This window comes from Ostrinia nubilalis, chromosome 2 (genome assembly GCF_963855985.1).
Source record: "Ostrinia nubilalis chromosome 2, ilOstNubi1.1, whole genome shotgun sequence".
Taxonomy (NCBI): Eukaryota; Metazoa; Arthropoda; class Insecta; order Lepidoptera; family Crambidae; genus Ostrinia; species Ostrinia nubilalis.
The window spans coordinates 14,956,537-14,969,921 of NC_087089.1; the positions used below are offsets into that span (position 1 = coordinate 14,956,537).

Here is a 13,385-nt window from a genome sequence, read left to right on the forward strand (position 1 = left end):
GATTGCCACTTCTAAAGTCCGGTCTCTGAGCAAATAGAATTTCGTCCAATGACCCCAAGCTACCCTTAATAAGAGCCAACAGCCGCAGTACTCACCCATATCGGCCTCCTGTATCATAGCGACGTCATTGTCCCCGTCCCCCACCGCCGCTACGACCAGCCCCCGCACTCGTAGCAGCCGTGCTACGAGCTACGACTACGGCACGCTTTTACAACGTTGTAGCAGTGCTACGACATTACTACCGATTTCCACTTCTAAAGTCCGGTAGCTGAGCAAATAGAATTTCGTCCAATGACCCCAAGCTACCCTTAATAAGAGTCAACAGCTGCAGTACTCACCCATATCGGCCTCCTGTATCATAGCGACGTCATTGCCCCCGTCCCCCACCGCCGCTACGACCAGCCCCCGCGCTCGTAGCAGCCGTGCTACGACTACGCCGCTGTTGTAGCACTGCTATATTACTTACTACGATTGTCACTTCAGCACGCGTCATAATAAGAGCCAAAAGCTGCAGTACTCACCCATATCGGCCTCCTGTATCATAGCGACGTCATTTCCTCCGTCTCCAACTGCTGCTACGACCAGCCCCCGCGCTCGTAGCAGTGCTACGACATTACTACCGATTGCCACTTCTAAAGTCCGGTCGCTGAGCAAATAGAATTTCTTCCAATGACCCAAAGCTACCCTTAATAAGAGCCAACAGCCGCAGTACTCACCCATATCGGCCTCCTGTATCATAGCGACGTCATTTCCTCCGTCTCCAACTGCTGCTACGACCAGCCTCCGCGCTCGTAGCAGCCGTGCTACGACTACGCCGCTGTTGTAGCACTGCTATATTACTTACTACGATTGTCACTTCAGTACGCGTCATAATAAGAGCCAACAGCCGCAGTACTCACCCATATCGGCCTCCTGTATCATAGCGACGTCATTTCCTCCGTCTCCAACTGCTGCTACGACCAGCCCCCGCGCTCGTAGCAGCCGTGCTACGCGCGCCTTCTGTGTGGGCGAGCATCGCGCTACGACTACGCCGCTGCATCGCTGTAGCACTTCTACGAACTCTTCTTCGTATGAGCGGAGGCATTCCTGTTAGAAAATAAATATAAATCGTAACTTTTTCAAAAAGATTTTTAAAAGGACGCTACATTAGACGAGCCGAGAACAAGCGGAGCCATAATTCGTGTAGTGTGAATCGACTTACCGAGTCTCGAACGCGCGCTTGGCTCGTGCCCGACTATGCCACCGTCTATTGTAGCTTTTTTGACGAATTAAAAGGGATTTGCATCACACAAATTAGAGTGATTGTTATAGGCTTGTGGTACGCCCACACTTGACCGCGAATGGAACGGCTCGCCTCGTCAATATTTTTTGCAGGTGTTGGCCGAGAGCCAGTTTGTTCCGTTGCAAAGGTGGAGCGAGCGCGTGATATAGCGCTGTCTTCCTCCCCCTCTTACCTCCAGCGTCTCCTTTCCATGATCAGGTCCATATCATCTATGTGCTGCGTAAACGCCTGAGAGAACTAGTGGAACCCCTCGCTAAGGTGGAGCGAGCGCGCGATATAGCGCTGTCTCCCTCATACCTCCAGCGTATCCCCTTCTATGATGAGGTCCATATCGTCTGTGAACCAGTTGCTCCCGCTGCCCAAGAGGAGAGAGCGCGCGATATAGCGCTGTCTCTTTCCCTCTTACCTCCAGCGTCTCCCTCTCTATAATCAGGTCTACATCATTTCTGTGCGCGTGAGGGCCTGCAAGAACTAGTTGAACCCCTAGCTAAGGTAAAGCGAGCGCGATATAGCGCTGTCTCCCTCTTACCTCCAGCGTCTCCCCCTCTATGATCAGATCCATATCGTCGGTATGCTGCGTGAGAGCCTGCAGTAAGGCATACGCATCACGCCGCGAGGTGCAAGTGTTGGCTGTAAACCAGTTGGTCCCGCCGCCCAGGTGGAGTGAACGTGCGATGCATAGCGCTGTCTCCAGTTTGTCGCCTGTTAGCATCCATATCTGGAACAGAAATGTAGGATTTAGTATGTCCCTTTTTCTTTGGGACTAACTAAGACTTAGATGCGGGCGGCGCAGGATCGGTTGTTGGAAATCCTTGGGGGATAATCGTATAAACGAAAGAACGAATAAATTAAGACTTCACTGGTTAGATTTTATTGGTCAGCTTAAGTTCACGCCAGGGCGTCCACAGCGAAGTACGTCCAAGCTGTGTTTCTTGACATCTCGGGTGCGTTCGACAACGCCTGGTGGCCGATGGTGATGCTGAAGGCGAAAAGAGGGGGATGCCCGCCCAATGTCTATCGGATGTTGGCGGGATACTTCTCCGGACGCCGGGTTGGCTTAACCGTCGGCAGCCGGGAGTTGTGGAAAGTTTCCACCATGGGGTGTCCGCAGGGTTCTGTGCTTGGACCAACGTTGTGGAACGTTCTGTTGGACGACCTGTTGAGATCGCCGATGCCGGAGGGGGTGAGCATGGTGGCGTACGCCGATGACGTCACCATTTTGATTGAGGCGCAATCGAGAGCCAGCATCGAGTCGAAGGCCACAGAGGCCCTTAACATCGCGTCTGATTGGGGAGCCCGGAACCGACTGGGATTCTCTCCTGCCAAGTCGTCCATGATGACAATCAGGGGGAAATTCCAGAGGCCCCCAATCATCAAACTTGATGGCGCCTCGATCCGACAAGTGAGCTCAGGAACAGTGCTCGGCGTGGTGATCGATTCGGGTCTTTTGTTCACGCAGCATGCACAGGACATTGTAGAGCGCGATGCTTCGGGAAGGTTTCGCGTGTGTCTGCGTCCTCCTGGGGCATTCGATACCCCGGTCTGCGCATTCTCTACCAGGGAACGTTCGTTGCCACGCTTGTGTATGCTGCGGCGTGTTGGTTTGAGCGGGTCAAAGTCCAGTCGGTGGGCGGGATTGTCCTGAGGGGGCAGAGGCCGGCACTCGTGCTGCTGACGAAGGCCTACCGGTCTGTCAGCACGGCCGCGCTCCCGGTCTTGGCCGGAGTGTTGCCCGCCGACTTCGAGGTGGAGTATGCTGGACGGACGGCTGTACTGAGGACGCGCCAGCTCGCGACCCTGGACGAGATGAGCAGTCGAAAACGCGATATACGGGATTCGGTGATCGTATTTTGGCAGCAGCGTTGGGAGCAGGAGACCAAAGGTCGTGAGCTCTATCAGTTCTTCCCGGAGGTGGCTGGTAGGCTCAGCATGCGCTGGGTCCAACCGGACTATGTGACCTCGCAGATACTCACTGGACACGGGTGCTTCAATAAAAGGCTGAGCGACATGAAGCTGCGAGAGGGGAGTATGTGTGAGTGCGGCGAGAGTGAGGAGGACAGACACCACGTTCTGTGGTACTGTCCTCTGTATGAAGACCTGCGGTGGGAGATGCTGAGTGGGATAGCGCTCTCGGAGGGTTACGGTCCTGCGTGGTACCCCGATCTTGTCAGCTCGGAGGCGAACTTCGCGCGGCTGCGATGTTTCGCGCACGCGTGGCACAGGAGGCGGAACGGACAGACGCCTAGCGGCCAGGCACCGGATGGTGCCAACGTGCTAGTAGAGTCCATGCCCCAGAAGGGGGAGAGTGGCAAGGGACAAATGGACAAAGATTAAAGAACTTGTAGAGAGTCAAGAATTGCGCGCGGTGGAGTGAAATCTGCCGTAGGCAGCCGCAATTCCGCGCGCATCTCTCAAGATTCGGCCACAATAACCGCGAGGTTGGTATGGCCATGGGTGGTGGTGGGATTTGGTCAGCTTAAGTGGTTACAGTGATAGGAATGTGAGATGGGTATAGAACAGTTAAAGCCTGAGATACTCTGTTACACAGGATTCAAATTGACCGGCGCACGGTGGGCTGATATTAGAGCTTCATAGACTTAGCGTCGCTCAAAAATCAAGTGTCGAATTTTGAAAAAATAAATATGCCAATGTGTTCCTTTACCAAAAAGGAATATTTTATGTTATGTAACGTTTCTTGATAAAGTTATTATTTAATAAGTTATTGACAATTTCCTTTTTTTTTGTATGGAGCTCAACATTTATTTTTATTTTATTCGTTATTCTTAAGCTTTCTTAAGAAATTGACTTTTGTATTATGTAATGCAACATATAAGCTATGTTATCACCAAGTGTCGCATTTCGGAAATCTTCGGAACATTGTCATTTTGGACTTTAAAATAAAAAAAATAAAAAAATTAAACAACTGCCAAATTTTGTAAATATAACTACGCCAATGTGTTCCTTTGCCAAAAAGAAATATTTTATGTTATGTAACTTTTCTTGATAAAGTTATTATTTAATAAGTTATTGACAATAATTACTTTTTTTTTGTATGGAGCTCAACATTTATTTTTATTTTATTCGTTATTCTTAAGCTTTCTTAAGAAATTGCTTTTTGTATTATGTAATGCATCATATAAGCTATATTATCACCAAGGGACGAATCCCAGAAACCCTCGGAACATTGTCATTTTCGACTTTAAAATAAAAAAAAAAGAATAAGAAAACTGCAATGTTATGTACTTTCATCCGTACTACCCTAACGAGGTGAAGAACTAAGCACGTTTTTTATAGTGGTGTTCCCAGGAGGCCTAATCCACATGATTACTAAGGTTACTATAATATAATATTTGTTTTATGGAAATTAAGCCAGTTTGAAGTTAAGTTTATTGGTTAGACTCAAGAGCCACTTTCTGAATCTACAAAAGTAAAGCTTTCTTTCTCAGTATCAGCCTAGACATGAAACTGATCATTTATAGTGGATTTTTTGGTGGTGTTGAAAACCTTTCTTGATGGCAATTACGTCTAAATTATTCATTTCTGTTGATATGGCTTTACAAATATCACATCGCTGCTTGTGCAGAGCTGCCATTTATCAACGATATTATTTTTCTATCTATCAAGTGAGAATCAATTATTACGAGATTGTTTTGCTTCCAGAATTTTATTACGATCTATTAAATTTTCAATTTCCGCTTCCATTAAGTTTTTTTCATTGTTAACAAAATAGGGCCTGGCATAGAGGCGCGTCAATTGCATTTGATAGTGCAACACTGAGTACAGTCGTACCTGTGTTAAATTAATAGGCTGACTTTATGTATCAGGATTCAGGATTACGGGCTAATTTGATATTTTCATGAATTAACAAAAAATATTATTATAGGTAACCTGGTTTAAATAAATTAAATGAAAACATAAATCGAGCTAGTAGGATTTATTTTATTATTCATCAATAATCAAATTCAGAACTTGAATATTCAACTGCAATGTCTGCTCATGAACGCTTCAAACTCGGTACTTCTTTCCCAATTCTATAAAATTCAACACTTAGAAAGTGACAAAAAACTTTAAAATAGGTAGTTGAAACAAACCACAGCTAATTTTCATAGTGGACTGTACTATACGATAAACATGTCAGTCAATTTGACACCCTTGTCGGAAAAATTATTCAATGAAAATATTGTCCGAACCCTTAGTATTTCTCTTCGACAAATACTTTAACACATTGTGAACCACTTTTCTTTCACGACTATGAAAAGATTTTAGCAATTTAATTCACAAAATCAATTGCGCACATTTAAAATAAAGTTTGTTTACACTTTGACAGCAATAGACTGACATGCAAGGTGACATGACAATGAAGTTTTCAGTTACTGTTGCCATTAAAAGAAATTAGTACCATTAGTTTTCCGCAACATGGCGAGGGTTTTTATGTTCCTGGTCAGGCTATAATGAAGATATTTTACAAAATTTATTTTTAAAATCTGATTCTCAGATATAGATAATAATATAAACTTCATAGAAAACACAAAGTTTTATCAACAGCAGCAAAAAGTTAATTAATAAATGATCGATTTGATGATGAGGCTGATACTGATACTGAAAGAAAGCTTTACTTTTGTAGACATTAGCCTATTTCACGGTTCAGAAACTGACTCTGAATAACCAATAAACTTAACTTCACACTGGCTTAATTTCCATAAAACATATTTTAATAATCTTACAAGTGGATTAAGCCTCCTGGAAACACCACTATAAAAAAACGTGCTTAGTTCTTCACCTCGTTAGGGTAGTACGGAAGAAAGTACATAACATTGCAGTTTTCTTTTTTTTTTTTTTTATTTTAAAGTCGAAAATGACAATGTTCCGAGGGTTTCCGGGATTCGTCCCTTGGTGATAATATAGCTTATATGATGCATTACATAATACAAAAAGCAATTTCTTAAGAAAGCTTAAGAATAACGAATAAAATAAAAATAAATGTTGAGCTCCATACAAAAAAAAGTAATGATTGTCAATAACTTATCAAATAATAACTTTATCAAGAAAAGTTACATAACATAAAATATTTCTTTTTGGCAAAGGAACACATTGGCGTAGTTATATTTACAAAATTTGGCAGTTATTTAATTTTTTTTATTTTAAAGTCCAAAATGACAATGTTCCGAAGATTTCCGAAATGCGACACTTGGTGATAACATAGCTTATATGTTGCATTACATAATACAAAAGTCAATTTCTTAAGAAAGCTTAAGAATAACGAATAAAATAAAAATAAATGTTGAGCTCCATACAAAAAAAAAGGAAATTGTCAATAACTTATTAAATAATAACTTTATCAAGAAACGTTACATAACATAAAATATTCCTTTTTGGTAAAGGAACACATTGGCATATTTATTTTTTCAAAATTCGGCACTTGATTTTTGAGCGACGCTAAGTCTATAAAGCTCTAATATCAGCCCACCGTGCGGCGCGAGTCCGCGCGCACCGTAGCGTCCGTTCGGCCAAAATTGCGGTGGAAAGCGAGCGTCTGCGCGTGTATCCGCTGGAATACGCTCGGAGCCGACCGGCTTCCGACGCATGCTCGCGCATCCGCCCGGATTGTAATGTCAGTTAATCAGTTGTAAGCAATTACGACTCTAAGGCTGAGTTGCACCACCTAAGTTTAACGGTAACTATTACGATAACCGGTGTATTTTGTATGGAGTTTGACAGATTTTTGACGTTTGTCACAGTTAAAGTTAGATGGTGCAACCCACCCTAAGAACTGTTAATAAAATACTATTTTCTTTACGGCCGTGTAAGTGTGCTCAAACGCGCGCCATTGGGTATCGTCCCTTAGTGTCTCTTGATTGGCTATGCTGTGACGCAGCAACCTGCGATGACGTCATACCTTGATGCCCGCGGTCCGCAGCATGGCGAGCGAGCGCGGCACGTGGTCGGCCAGCCGGTCCTCCACGCCGGTCAGCCCCAGCAGCGTCAGGCCGCAGGTCAGCTTGCTGCTGCGGTGACGTCATACCTTGATGCCCGCGGTCCGCAGCATGGCGAGCGAGCGCGGCACGTGGTCGGCCAGCCGGTCCTCCACGCCGGTCAGCCCCAGCAGCGTCAGGCCGCAGTCAGCTTGCTGCTGCGGTGACGTCATACCTTGATGCCCGCGGTCCGCAGCATGGCGAGCGAGCGCGGCACGTGGTCGGCCAGCCGGTCCTCCACGCCGGTCAGCCCCAGCAGCGTCAGGCCGCAGTCAGCTTGCTGCTGCGGTGACGTCATACCTTGATGCCCGCGGTCCGCAGCATGGCGAGCGAGCGCGGCACGTGGTCGGCCAGCCGGTCCTCCACGCCGGTCAGCCCCAGCAGCGTCAGGCCGCAGTCAGCTTGCTGCTGCGGTGACGTCATACCTTGATGCCCGCGGTCCGCAGCATGGCGAGCGAGCGCGGCACGTGGTCGGCCAGCCGGTCCTCCACGCCGGTCAGCCCCAGCAGCGTCAGGCCGCAGGTCAGCTTGCTGCTGCGGTGACGTCATACCTTGATGCCCGCGGTCCGCAGCATGGCGAGCGAGCGCGGCACGTGGTCGGCCAGCCGGTCCTCCACGCCGGTCAGCCCCAGCAGCGTCAGGCCGCAGGTCAGCTTGCTGCTGCGGTGACGTCATACCTTGATGCCCGCGGTCCGCAGCATGGCGAGCGAGCGCGGCACGTGGTCGGCCAGCCGGTCCTCCACGCCGGTCAGCCCCAGCAGCGTCAGGCCGCAGTCAGCTTGCTGCTGCGGTGACGTCATACCTTGATGCCCGCGGTCCGCAGCATGGCGAGCGAGCGCGGCACGTGGTCGGCCAGCCGGTCCTCCACGCCGGTCAGCCCCAGCAGCGTCAGGCCACAGTGCAGCTTGCTAAGAGCTGCGGCGGTGCGCTCGCTGCGGTTCTGAACGCTGAGTCGGGCTTCTTTGTACTCGCTCTGCGATAAAATAAGGATAATTAAGGTATGAACTGTTTGTATCGTGACTTTGTTAGTGTACCTAATAAATAAATAAATATTTATTGGTAGTGATGAATTTCTTTTACTGAATCAATGTACCCTGAGTGCATGCAAGAGGATTTAATGAATGCTGCTAACAACGCCACTCTTGTAGCGGAGTTTTGGGCTGACACTGTGTAGGTTTGTTGTCGACTCGGTAAGAAGACCGCATCAACTTGCCGCCGGCACTCGGCGCCACGCCCGGCCTACACTTGCCACGTGTCACTTGACAGGGAGCGCACCTCAAACTCCAGGTACTCGTTCCTGGTGAGCGTCTTCTTGGCGACCACGAGCGTGCGCAGCCCCTCGGCCGCCAGCCGCCGGCACTCGGCGCCCAGCCACGCCGGCGCCAGTAGACGCGCCACGCCACGCCCGGCCTACACTTGCCACGTGTCACGTGACAGGGAGCGCACCTCGAACTCCAGGTACTCGTTCCTGGTGAGCGTCTTCTTGGCGACCACGAGCGTGCGCAGCCCCTCGGCCGCCAGCCGCCGGCACTCGGCGCCCAGCCACGCCGGCGCCAGTAGACGCGCCACGCCACGCCCGGCCTACACTTGCCACGTGTCACGTGACATGTCACAAGCAGCGCACCTCAAACTCCAGGTACTCGTTCCTGGTGAGCGTCTTCTTGGCGACCACGAGCGTGCGCAGCCCCTCGGCCGCCAGCCGCCGGCACTCGGCGCCCAGCCACGCCGGCGCCAGTAGACGCGCCACGCCACGCCCGGCCTACACTTGCCACGTGTCACGTGACATGTCACAAGCAGCGCACCTCAAACTCCAGGTACTCGTTCCTGGTGAGCGTCTTCTTGGCGACCACGAGCGTGCGCAGCCCCTCGGCCGCCAGCCGCCGGCACTCGGCGCCCAGCCACGCCGGCGCCAGTAGACGCGCCACGCCACGCCCGGCCTACACTTGCCACGTGTCACGTGACATGTCACAAGCAGCGCACCTCAAACTCCAGGTACTCGTTCCTGGTGAGCGTCTTCTTGGCGACCACGAGCGTGCGCAGCCCCTCGGCCGCCAGCCGCCGGCACTCGGCGCCCAGCCACGCCAGCGCCAGTAGACGCGCCACGCCACGCCCGGCCTACACTTGCCACGTGTCACGTGACATGTCACAAGCAGCGCACCTCAAACTCCAGGTACTCGTTCCTGGTGAGCGTCTTCTTGGCGACCACGAGCGTGCGCAGCCCCTCGGCCGCCAGCCGCCGGCACTCGGCGCCCAGCCACGCCGGCGCCAGTAGACGCGCCACGCCACGCCCGGCCTACACTTGCCACGTGTCACGTGACATGTCACAAGCAGCGCACCTCAAACTCCAGGTACTCGTTCCTGGTGAGCGTCTTCTTGGCGACCACGAGCGTGCGCAGCCCCTCGGCCGCCAGCCGCCGGCACTCGGCGCCCAGCCACGCCGGCGCCAGTAGACGCGCCACGCCACGCCCGGCCTACACTTGCCACGTGTCACGTGACATGTCACAAGCAGCGCACCTCAAACTCCAGGTACTCGTTCCTGGTGAGCGTCTTCTTGGCGACCACGAGCGTGCGCAGCCCCTCGGCCGCCAGCCGCCGGCACTCGGCGCCCAGCCACGCCGGCGCCAGTAGACGCGCCACGCCACGCCCGGCCTACACTTGCCACGTGTCACGTGACATGTCACAAGCAGCGCACCTCAAACTCCAGGTACTCGTTCCTGGTGAGCGTCTTCTTGGCGACCACGAGCGTGCGCAGCCCCTCGGCCGCCAGCCGCCGGCACTCGGCGCCCAGCCACGCCGGCGCCAGTAGACGCGCCACGCCACGCCCGGCCTACACTTGCCACGTGTCACGTGACATGTCACAAGCAGCGCACCTCAAACTCCAGGTACTCGTTCCTGGTGAGCGTCTTCTTGGCGACCACGAGCGTGCGCAGCCCCTCGGCCGCCAGCCGCCGGCACTCGGCGCCCAGCCACGCCGGCGCCAGTAGACGCGCCAGCGCCACGTCCGCGCCCTTCACGTAGTATGTGATTACGTCCGTGTTCTCGTCCTAGTACAATAAAATTACAATTTATAGACTGCAAAAAGGTTGTTTATTTGTTTAAATCATCAAAAAGATTCACTAATAGACTTTCCAGCCGTTATTCGTAGCTCGTAGAGTTGATGACCGCTGGGGAGAAAAGTTCTCGAGTGGCGACCACGGGCCAGAAGATGTAGTGTGGGCAGGCCCCTCACTAGGTAGACCGAGAGGTGCCTGGATGCGGGCGGCGCAGGACTGGTCGTTATGGAAATCCTTGGGGGAGGCCTTTGTCCAGCTGTGGACGTCATTTGGCTGAAACGAACAATACTAAAGCCTGGTCCGTGAGCACGTAGAATCCCGTCCAATGACCCCAAGCTACCCATCCTTGTCGTTCGCGCGTAATTATATTGCTGTCGCGACTGTGCGACGCGCGCCCGCAGTGAGTGTGCGAGCGCAACAGCAACATAATTACGTGCGAGCGACAAGGATGGGCAGCTTGGGGTCATTGGACGGGATTCTACGTGCTCACGGACTAGGCTTTATACAACTTTTTAACAAGCCACTTACTTGCACGATAATGCCCATCATCTTGCTTTCACTGGTGAAGGGGAATATCTGCAGGATGCTGAACTGCATGATCTCGTTAGCCGCACGGAGTTTCAGTGAAATGTTGTGGAGGTCCCTCCGGTATAGAGACACGCCCATCTGTAACACGGATAGTATTGATTTTGGGGCCCTAAATATTATTTATTTATTTAGGACAACCAACAAGACAGACACATGTATAAGTAGAGGGGTTTAAATACATATTTTTTCTTAGGACTAGGTGCTACCTTAATCACAGCCTGGCACGACATGCAAAAGTGGACTTTTATTATTGCACTTATCATCAAGTCATATAGTTTCTTTCTAATGCAGGAGGAATATCTCGTCGTGGCTGGCGGCCTGGTAGTCGCACAGCTGCTGCCGCGACACAGGCACTGTGCAAGGGCCGGGCGCACAGGGCGACGCAGAGCACTCACCATGTCAGTCCACTTGACGAGCGCCACCTCGTCGGGGCTGGCGGCCTGGTAGTCGCACAGCTGCTGCCGCGACACAGGCACTGTGCAAGGGCCGGGCGCACAGGGCGACGCCGAGCACTCACCATGTCAGTCCACTTGACGAGCGCCACCTCGTCGGGGCTGGCGGCCTGGTAGTCGCACAGCTGCTGCCGCGACACAGGCACTGTGCAAGGGCCGGGCGCACAGGGCGACGCCGAGCACTCACCATGTCAGTCCACTTGACGAGCGCCACCTCGTCGGGGCTGGCGGCCTGGTAGTCGCACAGCTGCTGCCGCGACACAGGCACTGTGCAAGGGCCGGGCGCACAGGGCGACGCCGAGCACTCACCATGTCAGTCCACTTGACGAGCGCCACCTCGTCGGGGCTGGCGGCCTGGTAGTCGCACAGCTGCTGCCGCGACACAGGCACTGTGCAAGGGCCGGGCGCACAGGGCGACGCCGAGCACTCACCATGTCAGTCCACTTGACGAGCGCCACCTCGTCGGGGCTGGCGGCCTGGTAGTCGCACAGCTGCTGCCGCGACACAGGCACTGTGCAAGGGCCGGGCGCACAGGGCGACGCCGAGCACTCACCATGTCAGTCCACTTGACGAGCGCCACCTCGTCGGGGCTGGCGGCCTGGTAGTCGCACAGCTGCTGCCGCGACACAGGCACTGTGCAAGGGCCGGGCGCACAGGGCGACGCCGAGCACTCACCATGTCAGTCCACTTGACGAGCGCCACCTCGTCGGGGCTGGCGGCCTGGTAGTCGCACAGCTGCTGCCGCGACACAGGCACTGTGCAAGGGCCGGGCGCACAGGGCGACGCCGAGCACTCACCATGTCAGTCCACTTGACGAGCGCCACCTCGTCGGGGCTGGCGGCCTGGTAGTCGCACAGCTGCTGCCGCGACACAGGCACTGTGCAAGGGCCGGGCGCACAGGGCGACGCCGAGCACTCACCATGTCAGTCCACTTGACGAGCGCCACCTCGTCGGGGCTGGCGGCCTGGTAGTCGCACAGCTGCTGCCGCGACACAGGCACTGTGCAAGGGCCGGGCGCACAGGGCGACGCCGAGCACTCACCATGTCAGTCCACTTGACGAGCGCCACCTCGTCGGGGCTGGCGGCCTGGTAGTCGCACAGCTGCTGCCGCGACACAGGCACTGTGCAAGGGCCGGGCGCACAGGGCGACGCCGAGCACTCACCATGTCAGTCCACTTGACGAGCGCCACCTCGTCGGGGCTGGCGGCCTGGTAGTCGCACAGCTGCTGCCGCGACACAGGCACTGTGCAAGGGCCGGGCGCACAGGGCGACGCCGAGCACTCACCATGTCAGTCCACTTGACGAGCGCCACCTCGTCGGGGCTGGCGGCCTGGTAGTCGCACAGCTGCTGCCGCGACACAGGCACTGTGCAAGGGCCGGGCGCACAGGGCGACGCCGAGCACTCACCATGTCAGTCCACTTGACGAGCGCCACCTCGTCGGGGCTGGCGGCCTGGTAGTCGCACAGCTGCTGCCGCGACACAGGCACTGTGCAAGGGCCGGGCGCACAGGGCGACGCCGAGCACTCACCATGTCAGTCTACTTGACGAGCGCCACCTCGTCGGGGCTGGCGGCCTGGTAGTCGCACAGCTGCTGCCGCGACACAGGCACTGTGCAAGGGCCGGGCGCACAGGGCGACGCCGAGCACTCACCATGTCAGTCCACTTGACGAGCGCCACCTCGTCGGGGCTGGCGGCCTGGTAGTCGCACAGCTGCTGCCGCGACACAGGCACTGTGCAAGGGCCGGGCGCACAGGGCGACGCCGAGCACTCACCATGTCAGTCCACTTGACGAGCGCCACCTCGTCGGGGCTGGCGGCCTGGTAGTCGCACAGCTGCTGCCGCGACACAGGCACTGTGCAAGGGCCGGGCGCACAGGGCGACGCAGAGCACTCACCATGTCAGTCCACTTGACGAGCGCCACCTCGTCGGGGCTGGCGGCCTGGTAGTCGCACAGCTGCTGCCGCGACACAGGCACTGTGCAAGGGCCGGGCGCACAGGGCGACGCCGAGCACTCACCATGTCAGTCCACTTGACGAG

The 13,385-nt window shown here is 53.9% G+C and overlaps 2 protein-coding genes across 2 annotated transcripts; both read right to left on the reverse strand.

The window, feature by feature from the left end:
* Positions 1-786: 786 nt before the first annotated feature.
* Positions 787-7,427, reverse strand: LOC135078953 (probable phospholipid-transporting ATPase IIB). Its single transcript, XM_063973558.1, has 4 exons — positions 7,336-7,427; positions 7,179-7,287; positions 1,812-2,000; positions 787-1,086 (listed from the first exon to the last, which is right to left on the reverse strand). Exons 1-4 carry the CDS (start codon positions 7,425-7,427, stop codon positions 868-870), a joined length of 609 nt encoding a protein of 202 aa, XP_063829628.1. The 3' UTR covers positions 787-867.
* Positions 7,428-9,378: 1,951 nt separating this feature from the next.
* LOC135084972 (probable phospholipid-transporting ATPase IIB) lies at positions 9,379-12,799 on the reverse strand. Its single transcript, XM_063979736.1, has 3 exons — positions 11,291-12,799; positions 10,836-10,973; positions 9,379-10,298 (listed from the first exon to the last, which is right to left on the reverse strand). The coding sequence occupies exons 1-3, from the start codon at positions 11,291-11,293 to the stop codon at positions 10,110-10,112; spliced, it is 330 nt and encodes a 109-aa protein (XP_063835806.1). The 5' UTR covers positions 11,294-12,799; the 3' UTR covers positions 9,379-10,109.
* Positions 12,800-13,385: the final 586 nt, after the last annotated feature.

Coding starts and splice junctions, on each gene's coding strand:
- LOC135078953 (XM_063973558.1), bottom strand. CDS start 7,427: ATGACGTCACCGCAGCAGCAAGCTGACTGCGGCCTGACGCTGCTGGGG. Junction 7,288..7,335: donor GCCGACCACGTGCCGCGCTC/GCTCGCCATGCT, acceptor ACGTCACCGCAG/CAGCAAGCTGACCTGCGGCC. Junction 1,087..1,811: donor TAGAGGGGGAGACGCTGGAG/GTAAGAGGGAGA, acceptor ATTTTCTAACAG/GAATGCCTCCGCTCATACGA.
- LOC135084972 (XM_063979736.1), bottom strand. Junction 10,299..10,835: donor TGATGGGCATTATCGTGCAA/GTAAGTGGCTTG, acceptor TTATTGTACTAG/GACGAGAACACGGACGTAAT.